At 38.8% G+C, this 14237-nt stretch overlaps 1 protein-coding gene across 3 annotated transcripts in view; it reads right to left on the minus strand.

The window, feature by feature from the left end:
* Window positions 1-14237, minus strand: part of LOC106873135 (uncharacterized) — a 51365-nt gene that overhangs the window by 16528 nt on the left and 20600 nt on the right. The window contains exons 4-7 of one of the 3 annotated variants that reach the window (XM_089339726.1): window positions 12451-12531; window positions 11841-11912; window positions 6207-6332; window positions 2754-2824 (exon numbers count right to left, since the gene is read on the minus strand). In XM_089339726.1, coding sequence (XP_089195852.1) covers window positions 2754-2824; window positions 6207-6332; window positions 11841-11912; window positions 12451-12531 — 350 coding nt within the window. The remainder of the gene's footprint in view (window positions 1-2753; window positions 2825-6206; window positions 6333-11840; window positions 11913-12450; window positions 12532-14237) is intronic. The other 2 variants (XM_089339727.1, XM_089339728.1) reach the window with 2 other exon arrangements.

Genomic DNA, 14237 nt, shown 5'->3' on the forward strand with positions numbered 1-14237 from the left:
TACCTGGAACAGCATTCTTACACACGCGCTCAACAGAGAGAGAAAGTGATACATACAACGTCATAGATTAAACTTTACCTATTTTTCATAACATTGATACATACGTAATCTGTGTCAACAACATACACATTGCTCCCGTTCTCTATCTCCCCCTCTTCCTCTCTTCCTCTCTCGCTCTCTCAAACGCATACACGTGCAAGTAAACACAATCATTCACGTTCGTCAATGTGGCATAATTACAGAGTTGTACTCACCGACTTTGGAAGGTCATAACTTTCAGAAAAATGAATATTTTTTAATGAAATTTTCTATGCATATATTATTTATTATGTAGATACCGAACATACAAAAATTTTCAGTGAAAGTGTTTTGGGAGGGAGGTGGGAGACAATATTCGGAAATTCCACTTAAATTTCTTTTAACTTCCAGGAAAATGAATATTTTTTTCGTGAAATTTTCTACAAATATACCTTGATGTATGTACATTTTGAGCATGTAGGAATTTTGAAGGAAACAACTGCAGGTTATTTTTGAGAAGTGTTCTCCACTCGGTGGTGTTTCAGAGCAAGTCGTCCATATTTGTTTCATTTTTCTCTATTATGTGCTTATGTGCATCCATAGATTTCTAATGAAGTAATAGGCAGTGAAGAGAAGCCGTCATAAGAAAACTTTTAACTACCTCTATTCCTTTCTCCCCCTCTCGCTCTCTCAAATGCATACACGTGCAAGTACACAATCATTCAGTAAAATATAACTCATGTTCGTCAATGTTTTGTAAATATAACACGATTTTCACTAGGGTGTTAGGGTTACGGTTTTAGGGTCAGGGTTAGGGTTTAGGGTTAGGGTTAGGGTTAGTATTAGTGTTACAGTTACAGTTTTAGGGTCAGGGTTTAGGGTTAGGGCTTAGGGTTACGGTTAGGGTTAGGATTAGTGTTACGGTTACGGTTTTAGGGTCAGGGTTAGGGTTTTAGGGTTAGGGTTAGGGTTTAGGGTTAGTGTTAGGATTAGGTTTAGGATTAGGGTTGGGTAATCGTGCGGGTGTTAATCTGAAAAATTACAGATATGTGAAAAGTACCAACCCTGCCATCTATTATAACTTTTGTTGTTCTGTTTAATATATACATAGATTATGCCTCCAAAGAAGAGAGTTTGCTGGGGGAAAGAAAGCAACCGGTTTAAAATGACAGCAACAGACTGCAGCAATTCACCACATTCCAGAAGCTACTTTGAACATAATGCAAAATGGTGCATCAACATCTTCTGCCCAATCTGATAGAATTCTGGCAAAACTGTGTACCAACAGATCGTCAGCAATTGCTTCATCACAAATTGCCGTCCTAGCTCCTGCGAAAAGGGATTACTCTGCTATGTATAATCAGGGCAGCGCAAAAAGTTGTTTTGCACAAGCATTTCTATAGCCGATTAGACGTATAAAATTTACGTACGCTTAATAATGTTACCAAAACAGCCTTCAGACTTTCCTTATTAATTTCATCGTCTTTTGAATTATGAACATATTTACATCATAAGGGTTTTTTCGTTCTAAGACTTTCTTTTTTAGTTGATTTTCACCTAGCAAAACTTATTGTAGATGGCGTAATAAGTCACACCCGGACAAGGTCGGGTTATACTGCTAGTATATATATATATATATATATATATATATATATATATATATATATATATATCACTATTGTCATTCTAATGTGCATTTTTCATGCTTCTATGGGTTGAACAGAGTTTATTGTGACAGATTTTCAATGGCCAGATGCTCTTTCTGTCACCAACCCTCCTGTTTCCAAGCAAGATAATATTTCTTCATGGCTGGACATTGGACATGTTTATACAGAATATTGGAAGAATGAACAACACTGCTTGTATGACAGTGGCGCTTGTTTACAACTATCATGCAATGCCAAGACAACAAGGAGACACACACACACATTTCTGTTTCATTGTCTTGACATCACGTGTGGGGGGTACATGTGTGTGTGTGTGTACATGTGTGTGGGGTGGGCATGCATATGTGTGTGTGTGTGTGTGTGTATATATATCATCATCGTCATTATCATCATTTAACATCTGTTTTCCATGCTGGCATGAGTTGGACGTTTTGACATGGGGATGGCCAGCCAGGGCGCTGTCCATGCTCCAATCTTCTGTTGTGACATGGTTTCTACAGCTGGATGCCCTTTCTAATGCCAACCACTTTATAGAATGTACTGACTGCATTTCATGTGGCACCGGCACCTGTAAAGGACAAGCCTGTTTGATTGGATGATAGCAATTTTACTTAGCTTGACATGTCTTCTCCAGCACAGAAAATCGCCACATCTCTTGGTCCCTTGTCATTTCTTCAGTGAGGCCCAGCATCTAAGGATCCTTTTTCACCACTTCATCCCACATCTTCCTGGGTCTACCCCTTCCACAGGTTCCCTCTACAGTTAGAGCTCAGGAATGAATATATATTTATGTATATATGTGTATGTGTGTGTGTGATGGGCTTCTTTCAGTTTCCATCTCACAAATCCACTCAAAGGACTTTGATTAGTTCAAGGTTGTTACAAAAAAACATATATTGACCCAAGGTGCCATGAAGTAGGATTGAACTTGAACTGTGTTATTGGAAAGAAAACATCTTAACCACACAGCCACGCATGCATCCATCAGACCAGTGACTGTGTGAGGAAACAGAAATCAAAAATGCTAAGAACTGAGAAAAATACTCCACCGTATCCATAGCAACTTACCTGATTTTCTTTTGGCTATCAACGATACCAGAACTGTCTTTCTTCTCCGTTTCTAGTGCTCTGCTGGCAGCCTAAACATAGGAAACACACAACAGATACCATTAAAGGCATCACTTAGAATATGGTTCAGAATACGAGACGTAAATTGATTTATTTATATTGATACGAAAGACCGCAATCTGTAAAAGGAAGGGAGAGTTGTGAGCTGGTAGAATTATTGGTTTCAAATTTTGATACAAGGCCAGCAATGGGGGAGGGCAAGTGGTGAGAAAGGATCTACAAAAGTTGGGACTCACAGAAGGGATAACAGGGGACCAAGACTTTTTCTGAAAGTTATGACCTTCCAAAGTCGGTGAGTACAACTCTGTAGTTATGCCACATTGACGAACGTGAATGATTGTGTTTACTTGCACGTGTATGCGATTGAGAGAGCGAGAGAGGAAGAGAGGAAGAGGGGGAGATAGAGAACGGGAGCAATGTGTATGTTGTTGGCACAGATTACGTATGTGTGGTTGTGTGTGTTTTTGCGTATCAATGTTATGAAAAATAGGTAAAGTTTAATCTATGACGTTGTATGTATCACTTTCTCTCTCTGTTGAGCGCGTGTGTAAGAATGCTGTTCCAGGTAGAAAGGAAGAAATATAAAAGGTGCTAGAAACAACAGCCAAATCTCCCTTAAATCACACAAAGTAAACGGAATTTAAAAAATCTAATTACTGCACTGGAAAGTTCACATCGAGAAAATTCCATTGATGTAAAAATTTTTACGAAAAAGTGGAAAATGTGGATTTCTATAAACTTTTAAAAAGGCTTCACACAGACACACAACTTCAGCTTTATATATTAAGATATATATATATATATATATATATATATATATATATATATATATATATATATATATATATACATGTAGATGTAGTTCAAATTTATAGAAAAACAAAGATGAAGACTTGTGTAGAAACAACAAATAAGTGTATTAGTTTGACGCTCAAAAAGAATGGAAATGTCTTTTACGTTTCGAGCCAATGCTCTTCCACAAAAAGGAATAAGAGGAAATAAATAGATGTATATATGCGATAGATTTCCATATAGTTTTCTGCTACCAATTCTACTCCAAAGACATTGGTCAGCTCAAAGCTGTAATAGTAGAAGACATTTACCCCCACGGTACCATGCAGTAGGATTGAACCCAACACCACATAGTAACTGAGGCAAACATGATGAACCACGGAGCCATGCCTGGAACCCATTAGTTAATTAAATCAAACCTCTCCCTCAATATATGACTGGTATCTATTCCACTGATGCACCCACAAAGCTACACACAAAATGTACACAGAATCAGGAATACTTTTAACCCTTTAACCGTTTCACATTCAGGGTTCTCTGTTAGATGCAACCCTTATTTATTTACATAGCTTTGAATTAATCAATGCCTTATCTTGTAGCTTTGAGATTTTGATGAAGTGATAGTTTATTTTTAGAATGACATTGTTGGATAGGTGTGAGAGGCCAGATCTGGCCAGTTTGAACATAAAACAGGGAGAATATTTGGGCCGGATATGGCCAGTGTAAGTACCAAAAACTGTAATTACTACATAAGTAGCGTTGGTGTGGGTGGTGGTGTCACTTCAAAAGCAGCAAGTACACTCTGTGGAGTGGGTGGCATTAGGAATGGCGTCCAGTTGTACAAACCATGTCAAAGCAGACTGTGGAACCTGGTGCAACCCCAAGCCTTACAAGTTTCTATCAAACTGTCCAACCCATACCAGCATGGAAAATGGATCTTAAATGATAATGATGATGGTGCTGATGATGGTGATGATGATGATAATCCACCCCCTTCTCACACTCCACTACCAGTTTATTACTTGTTTGTCCGTTCTATGTCTGTTTTTCCAGGGGTAATAACAATGGCCAATAATATATTCACCTAACCCATGCTACCAAAGAAAAATAGACATAAAAATGAAGACAAAAAAAAGATCAAAAGAAATCTCATTACCATACACTAATTACCAATGACATAAGAAATGAGTTCATAAAAGTAGTAGGCTCTTGGAGTAAATGTCTTCCTCTGGGAATCCAATAATTACATCAGCATTTTAACATTCACTTTTCTAGGACAAGACGCCGTAAAGCAATTGGCTGTAGGACTATTCACTGTAAGGCAATTCACTATACAGGTATTTCACCGCAAGGACATTTTGTAGTAAAGCATAAGAAGAGAAGGATAAAAAATAAAATTAAAAATAAAAATAATGAAGGTCATACACTTTGGAGTAAAGACTGTCTGCCAACATAACATGGCAGTCCTGGTATAGGACGAATGTTGCTGTAATTTAACCCCGGGAGACATCATCTCTCCAGCAGGCTATACAACATGATCTGTGTCCTTATATTTTCAAAACAATATCTGTATCGCGATTTCCAGGTTATTTCCCTTCATCAGCACAGAATAATTGTTTGGATAGAGGTGCCACTGCCAAATTCCCGTTCAAAATATATAGTTTTCAAAGTGACAACTAGTCACTGGTCTATAAATTAGAAAATTACTATTTTTAAATCTCACAACGAGAGATATTCAGTAACAGTACTTTGGAGTAAAGACTGTCTGCCAACATAACATGGCAGTCCTGGTTTAGGATGAATGTTTCTAAAGTTACAGTAACATTCGTCCTAAACCAGGACTGCCATGTTATGTTGGCAAATAATCTTTACTACAAAGTACTGTTGCTGAATATCTCTCATTGTGAGATTTAAAAATAGTAATTTTCTAAATCATACTCTTTATTTAAAAAGTTAAGCTAAAAAACTAAAAAGCTAAAAATCATCTAAGTTCATTGCAATTGCATTCAAATAATGCTGGTTTTGATTTTGATCGTAACCTCTGACAATGCTTAGTATGCGCTTACAAACATCTTTGTTTTTTTCCTTGGTTGCAGTTTCTCCTCTTGTTGCATTGTTTACCTTCTTTTTAGAAAGAGATTCTTCATTTCTTAAGACATTGATAAGTTCCAATAAATTTGGATGAGTATTTGTAACAGATTCTTGCAGTGCATTATGGAAACCTTCTACTCCATTGTTGGTGTTTCCAGCTGATATAGGGTTCTTCCATACATATTCCAAAGACCGATAAGAAAAGTAGGAGGAACTCTATGTCTACGAGCTCCCCTGCCTCTCCCCTCACCAATGTAATGCATTTCAAAATATGCCACAAGTTCTTGTGGCAAATCATCGTCACCCACAAGCTCTATAAATGCATTGATGGTGTCTGGAGGCAGGATGAATGCAACCATTTGAACTAGATCTGACAGCTGTTACCAGCAAGCCAAGCCGAGCACCATTTAAAGGCTCCATCATTCATATCCAGCAAGTGATTCTGTTGCTGTGAGCAGGAAGGTTACATGACATAAAAACACAAACAAGGGAGCAGTTTTAATTAATTACCTGAACTAAGAAAGCTGTAGATCCAGTCAAAAGATATTTCTTGAGGTAGGCTGAGATCAAGCTGCTGATGTCATCACGGATGTTGTTCTGTAATTTCTTTTGGTCGGCATCAGTGGTTTTGGAAACCTAAAAAATACAGGAGTATTAGGAGATTAAAACCAAAAAAAAAAAGACATAGGCATAGGAGTGGCTGTGTGGTAAGTAGCTTACTTACCAACCACATGGTTCTGGTTCAGTCCCACTGCATGGAACCTTGGGCAAGTGTCTTCTACTATAGCCTCGGGCCGACCAAAGCCTTGTGAGTGGATTTGGTAGGCGGAAACTGAAAGAAACCCGTTGTTCCATAAGATGTACCCAGTGTAAGCTATGGACACATAAGAGGTGCAGCAATATCAAAGGAAGGTTAACTAGGAAGTTAGTTTTTGTATGTGGCAGATGCTCAGGAGCAATAAACACTGTGAATGTGCAGAAAACAACTTCTGCCACATTCCAGGGAGAAAAACTATAAGTGGTTGATAGCTTCCGCTATCTTGGTGACCAAGTTAGTAGTGGGGGAGGGTGCTCTGAAAGTGTAGTTGCTACAATAAGAATAGCCTGGGCAAAGTTCAGAGAGTTCTTACCTCTGCTGGCGACAAAGGGACTCTCACTCAGAGTAAAAGGCAGACTGTATGACGCATGTGTACGAACAGCCATGCTACATGGCAGTGAAACATGGCCCATGACTGCTGAGGACACGCGTAAGCTTGAAAGGAATGAAGCCAGTATGCTCCGATGGATGTGTAATGTCAGTGTGCATACCCGACAGAGTATTAGTACCTTGAGAGAAAAGTTGAACTTACGAAGCATCAGTTGTGGTGTGCAAGAGAGACGACTGCGCTGGTATGGACATGTGGTGAGAATGGACGAGGATAACTGTGTGAAAAAGTGCCACACCCTAGCAGTTGAGGGAACCTGTGGAAAAGATAGACCCAGGAAGACCAGGGATGAGGTGGTGAAGCACGGCCTTTGAACTTTAGGCCTCGCCGAGGCAATGACTTGTGACCGGGACCTTTGGAAATATGCAGTACGTGAGAAGACCCGGCAAGGCAAGTGAGAGCATAATCTGTGACCTCTGCCAGAAGTGTAGCCAGCTAACTTATTCATATCTTTACTTCATTGGACACTAAAAACTCTGCTTGCGAAGACCTGTTGGGGCAAGTGAAATCAAAATCGTAATTGAACCATATTTGATGACTGGCACCTGCGCCAGTTGAGCACTAACAACACTGTCCAAGCGTGTTCATTGCCAGAGCAGGTGTCTGGCTTCCATGCTAGTGGCCCGTAAATAGCACTATTTGAGCATAATCATTACCAGTGTCGCCTTCTAGCACTTGTGGCATGGTGGCATGTTAGAAAATCATTCAAGCGAGGTCGTTGCCAGTACCGCTGGACTGGCTCCTGTGCAGGTGGCACGTAAAAAACACCTTTTTGAGCATGGCCATTGCCAGTACCGCCTGACTGGCCGTCGTGTCGGTGGCTCGTAAAAGCACCCACTACACTCTCGGAGTGGTTGGCGTTAGGAAGGGCATCCAGCTGTAGAAACTCTGCCAAATCAGACTGGAGCCTGGTGCAGCCTTCTGGCTTGCCAGTCCTCAGTCAAATCATCCAACCCATGCCAGCATAGAAAGCGGACGTTAAACGATGATGATGATGATGATGATGTGTGTATATGTTTGTGTTTGTCCCCCCAACATCGCTTGACAACTGATGCTGGTGTGTTTACATCCCTGTAACTTAGAGGTTCGGCAAAAGAGACTGATAGAATAAGTACTAGGCTTACAAAGAATATGTCTTGGGGTCGATTTGCTCAACTAAAAGTGGTGCTCCAGCATGGCCACAATCAAATGACTGAAACAAGTAAAAGAGTAAAAGAGTATGAGACAATAAAGTAGCAACTCCAATGAATGCAACGAATATATTTGAAATTCCTGTGAATACAATCAATATAGTAATACTCCTGTGAATTCATTAGTTCTCTTATAAACAGTGATTACATTGATACTCTTTGGAATACAGTCAATTTATTTATACTCCAATAAATGCAGTGAATCCGTTGATACTCCTGTGAAGATACTCCTGTGAACATCATCATTTCACCCTTTAGCATTCAGATTATTCTGTCTAATGTACTGCTTATTCATTCACATTGTTTTAACCCTTTCATTACCGTATTGCTGTTGAGATGTTCTGTGTTTCTTTCAATTAATTTTAAATATAACAAAGAATTTAGTAAAATAACTTAGTAATCATTCAGCTAGTGTTAGGAACATTAATTGTGACTAAGGTTTGGTGGAAGATTTTAATTCAAAACTGATGAAAACAAGACATTTGTACTCAGAGCCAGAGGTGGTTTCAGTTGGCTTGGTATCAAAAGGGTTAAGAATTGTTTCTCTATTATATATTTTAACCCTTTTGTTACCATATTTCTGTTGAGATGCTCTGTGTTTCTTTTAATTAATTTTAAATATAACAAAGAATTTAGTAAAATAACTTAGTAATCATTAAGCTAGTGTTAGGAACATAAATTGTGACAAAGGTTTGGTGGAAGATTTTAATTCAAAACTTATGAAAACAAGACATTTGTACTACAGAGCCAGAGGTGGTTTCAGCCAGGTTGGTATCAAAAGGGTTACGAATTGTTTCTCTATTATATATTTTACCCCTTTTCTTACCGTATTTCTGTTGAGATGCTCTGTGAGTCTCTCAATTAATTTTGAATATAACAAAGACTATAGAACCAGAGGCAGTTCCAACCGGGTTGGTATCGAAAGGGTTAAATTAGTCATGCCTTATCTTGTAGCTTTGACATTTTGATGATGTGATTGATTGATTTTTAGGATGACACTGTAGGGTAGGTGTGAGAGGCCAGATCTGGCCAGTTTGAAGATATAACAGATAGAATATTTGGGCCAGATATGGCCAATTTAAATACTAAAGGATTAATGTCTGTTTTCCATGCTGGCATGGGTCGGATGGTTTGGCTGGAGCTGGTAGGTCAGAGAACTGCACCAGTCTCCAGTCATCTGTTTTGGCTTGGTTCCTATAGCTGGATACCTTTCCTAACGCCAACCACTTTACAGAGTAAATTTATTGATACCCCTATGAACACAGTGATTACACCAATACCCTTGCAAACATATAAGTGAATACAATTGTACTCCTGGGTACGGATTGAACAGATGCTCCTGTGAATACGGCAATTACAGTTATACTCATTTGGTCACAGTAATTAAAGTAATATATCTGTAAGCACAGCAGATACATAGATAACCTGTGAAGACATTGATCATGGTAATACACCTGCGATCATCATCTTCATCAACATTTAACATCTGTTTTCCATGCTGGCATGGGTTGGACAGCTTAACAGGAACTGACAAGACCAGGGGTCGCACCAGGTTCCATAGTCTGTTTCTGGTTTGGTTTCTACAGCTGGATGTCCTTCCTAATTCCAACCACTTCACAGAGTGTACTGGGCACTTTTTAAGTGGCACCAGCACCAGTGCTTTTTGACACTAATGCTTTTAATGTGGCACCCTGGTTTTATGGTCTCCTTAAGTAGAACAATGCAACACACATCTCAGCCCTCTGTCATCTCCTTCATAAGGTTCAGGGAATACCTTGATACTCATTATCATCAATAAGCCTGTAAACATAACAAATATACTGATGCTCCTGAAAGCATAGTAAATGTGTCACCATTTCCTTGCTATCATTGACACTCCTGTGAACACAGTAAATATACCTATACTCCGTTGCTATTGCTAATACCCATTATACAACTAGCTATAGTCAGTTAAAAAAGAGGTTTAGTGGCATTTTGTACCAAGACTGAACTTGTGTACACAGCAATGGATTCTAATACAGCAACATACGGATATAGCAATAAAGGTTCCATCCTAAACTGGTCACAGATTGTAGTTACTCACATGATAATTACAATTACTATGGTTATTGCCATGCAACACTGCTTGACTATGGTTGCTAAGGTGGTATATTTGACCAGCGTTACTATGGTAACTGTGATGGTACATGACTGCCATTGCTATGGTTATTATATTGCTATGGTTACCACTATAGAACATTTGACTGCCGTTACTACAATTACTATCATGCTACATTTGGCTGTATTACTTCCACAGGACACATGTCTATGTGTACCATGTCCTCAGCAAGACATTAAACTGTATCTGGAAGTGCAGCTCCAGCTTGAGCGTCCAGGAATTTTGTGGAGTCTAGAGTTACTCATTAGTCACTGCTGCTCTCAGGTCTGCTCAGGCCCAGGGTGGTAACACATAACAAGGACCACAGTTATGGACCAAATAGCAGACGATGGTTGTGTGGTCATAGAATACAGGACTCAGAGTACCATCATAGCAATTGTAATAATCTCTTTAACAAAACACAGTCCAAAGAAAGTACACAATCAACGTACTCCTACATCCACTCACCCATTGAATTTCATCTCCCTTTCCTTTGCCCCCAACCTATACCTCCATGTAATCATATTTCCCCACCTTTCCATATGAAACCTAGCTTTTATAGGTGAGTAGACAAATGAAAGAAAGTAGCACTTGACATATTTGGTACGAGTTAAATAGATTTTTAACAACAGTTTTCTCCAAACATCTGATGAGGTAGACATGGCTTGGTCCCCATGAAACTCTGAGTCATGTGGAGCTAAGCCAAATTGTTATTAAATAAACAAACATGTACGTATGTGTACATCCTTTAATTCTTTTATATATGTTTCAGTCATTTGACTGCAGCCATGCTGGAGCACTGCCTTCAGTCGAACAAATCAACCCCAGGACTTATTCTTTGTAAGCCTAGTACTTATTCTATCAGTCTCTCTTGCTGAACCGTTAGGTTACAGGAATGTAAACACAAACACACAATCATATATACACATACATATGTATATATAAATATGACGGGCTTGTTTCATTTTCCGTATACCTAATCCACAAGTGTGTGGGTCACTACCTGGCAAGTTGAGGTCCACCTTAAGCAAGTCTATGCTATTGGCACTTTCTTTATATACATATTCTTTATATATATATATATATATATATATATATATATATATATATATATATATATGTATATATATATTCTTTTAATTGTTTCAGTCATTTGAATGCGGCCATGCTGGAGCACCGCCTTTGAATATATATATATATATATATATAATATAAATAATATATAAATCATCATCATCATCAATATCATCGTTTAACGTCCGCTTTCCATGCTAGCATGGGTTGGACGATTTGACTGAGGACTGGTGAAACCGGATGGCAACACCAGGCTCCAATCTAATTTGGCAGAGTTTCTACAGCTGGATGCCCTTCCTAACACCAACCACTCAGAGAGTGTAGTGGGTGCTTTTAAATATATGCATATATACATACATATATGTACAGACCTACATATATATGTATATATACATGCATATATGGGTACAGGACATCAAAAAACCGTTAAACACAATGAGAAACAAAAACATAAAAATGAAAACATAGAAAACAAACTTTGTTTCGAACAATGAAAAAAACAAACAGAGAAACGAGACATGCAACATAAAGAGTATACCCCTTTGTCAGTTGTCTCTGTTTCATCTACTCCGCGTTCCGAAGGCGAGGACAATACGTGACTTTGTTCTTCCTGCAGAACAAATTAAATAAAATTTGTGATTTTTTGCGGAGGGTGAGTGTTAAGAAGAACAGGACAGTGAGAACAAACAGTGAGGGCTGTTGAAATTATTATGAACGCTAGGTAGACGGGCCATGAGAGAAGAGACAGAAAAAAGCACGTCTTTTTTTTTAGGAAGGCAGTGGACAGAAAGAGAGATCCCCTTTCGTCACGTGTCAGCGACAAGAGGGTTAAGGAGGAAGAGTGAGAGAGAGAGAGAGGGAACAGTGAAAGGCAGAGAAGTAAAGAGAAAGAGCGGGAGAGAAAAACAGAAAGGATGAAGAACAAGAGAGGGAGAGAGAGATAGACAGAGAAGATAAAACTTACTTGGAAAAGGATGCCTGGCATTCGATCATACATACCTACATATATATGTATATATACATGCATATATGGGTACAAGACTTAAAAAAAACATTAAACACAATGAGAAACGAAAACATAGAAAACGAACATTTTTCAAACAACGAAAAAAAACAGAGAAACGAGACATGCAACAAAAAGAGTTTACCCCTTCGTCAGTTGTCCCTGTTTCATCTTCTCTACGTTTCGAAGGCGAGGACAATACGCGACTTTGTTGAAGCAGTTCTTCCTGCAAAACAAATTAAATAAAATTTGGGATTTTTTGAGGAAAGTGAAAGTGTTAAGAAGAACAGGACAGTGAGAACAAGACAGTAAAAACAAACGGTGAGGGCTGTTGAGCCAAGACGATGGAAAAATTATTATGAATGCAAAGAAAATGAAGAAGGGGTACATTCTTTATGTTGCATGTCTCGTTTCTCTGTTTTTTTTCGTTGCTCGAAAAAAAGTTCGTTTTCTATGTTTTCATTTATATTCGAATTATTGCTCAATTAACACATTAAAATTAAAATAAAATTTACACGCACGTATACAATTATATTTGTGTGTATTCGCGTACATATCCCTATATATCTGTATACGTGATGCTAATATACATTTTTGTATACACATATATACGTAATCCAATTTTGTGTATGTTTGTTATATACACTACACTTCCCTCTTTCTTTCCTTCTTTCTCTTTCTTTCCTTCTTTCTCTCCTTTGTTTGGGCTTGCGAAGACTTATTGGGGCAAGTGAAAGTGAAACCGTCAATGGCACCTGTGCCCAGCATCGCCTTCCTGGCACTTACGCCAGATGGCACGTGTAAAGACATTCGAGCGAGATCGTTGCCAGTGCCGCCGAACTGGCTCCTGTGCAGGTGGCACGTAAAATACACCATTTTGAGCGTGGCCGTTGCCAGTACCGCCTGACTGGCCTTTGTGCCGGTGGCACGTAAAAGCACCTACTACACTCTCAGAGTGGTTGGCATTAGGAAGGGCATCCAGCTGTAGAAACTCTGCCAAATCAGATTGGAGCCTGGTGTAGCCATCTGGTTTCACCAGTCCTCAGTCAAATCGTCCAACCCATGCCAGCATGGAAGGCAGACATTAAACGATGATGATGATGATGATGATGTTTCTTTCCTTCCTCATGAAAACCATACTTTCTCCCTTTCTACATTAGTAACGTCCTTTATCTATACGTTACTCTTCCTAACCCTTACTTCCACACCCCCCTCCATAAGTTTAAGATACACTTGCCTTTTGCAACGCTGAATAATTTTCGTATGCAAGCATGATTGCGTGCATATGTGTTTGTGTATACATGCATATTCGTGCATGTATTTATGTCTTGCAAATATATGCCTATATACGTATATTGTCTGTACATATGCATCTGTGTATTTTGATGTATATATGTATGTTGTAGATAGTCTAGTATGCATAGATACTGTTGTAGAATTTTTATTTTTTATTTTAATGCAGCTCTCTCTTTTTACTCTTTTTTACTTGTTTCAGTCATTTGACTGCGGCCATGCTGGAACACCGCCTTTAGTCGAGCTAATCGACCCCAGGATTTATTCTTTGGATGCCTAGTACTTATTCTATCGATGTCTTTTGCCGAACCGCTAAGTTACGGGGATGTAAACACACCACCATCGGTTGTCAAGCGATGTTGGGGGACAAACACAGACACACAAATACACACACACACACATATATACATATATATATATACATATATACGACAAGCTTCTTTCAGTTTCCGTCTACCAAATCTACTCACAAGGCTTTGGTCGGCCCGAGGCTATAGTAGAAGACACTTGCCCAAGGTGCCACGCAGTGGGACTGAACACGGAACCATGTGGTTGGTAAGCAAGCAACTTACCACACAGCCACTCATTTTAATTTTAATGTGCTAATTGAGCAATAATTCGAATATAATTATTTACAAT

Source organism: Octopus bimaculoides, chromosome 22 (genome assembly GCF_046866305.1).
Source record: "Octopus bimaculoides isolate indiv1 chromosome 22, ASM4686630v1, whole genome shotgun sequence".
In the NCBI taxonomy this organism is placed as follows: domain Eukaryota; kingdom Metazoa; phylum Mollusca; class Cephalopoda; order Octopoda; family Octopodidae; genus Octopus; species Octopus bimaculoides.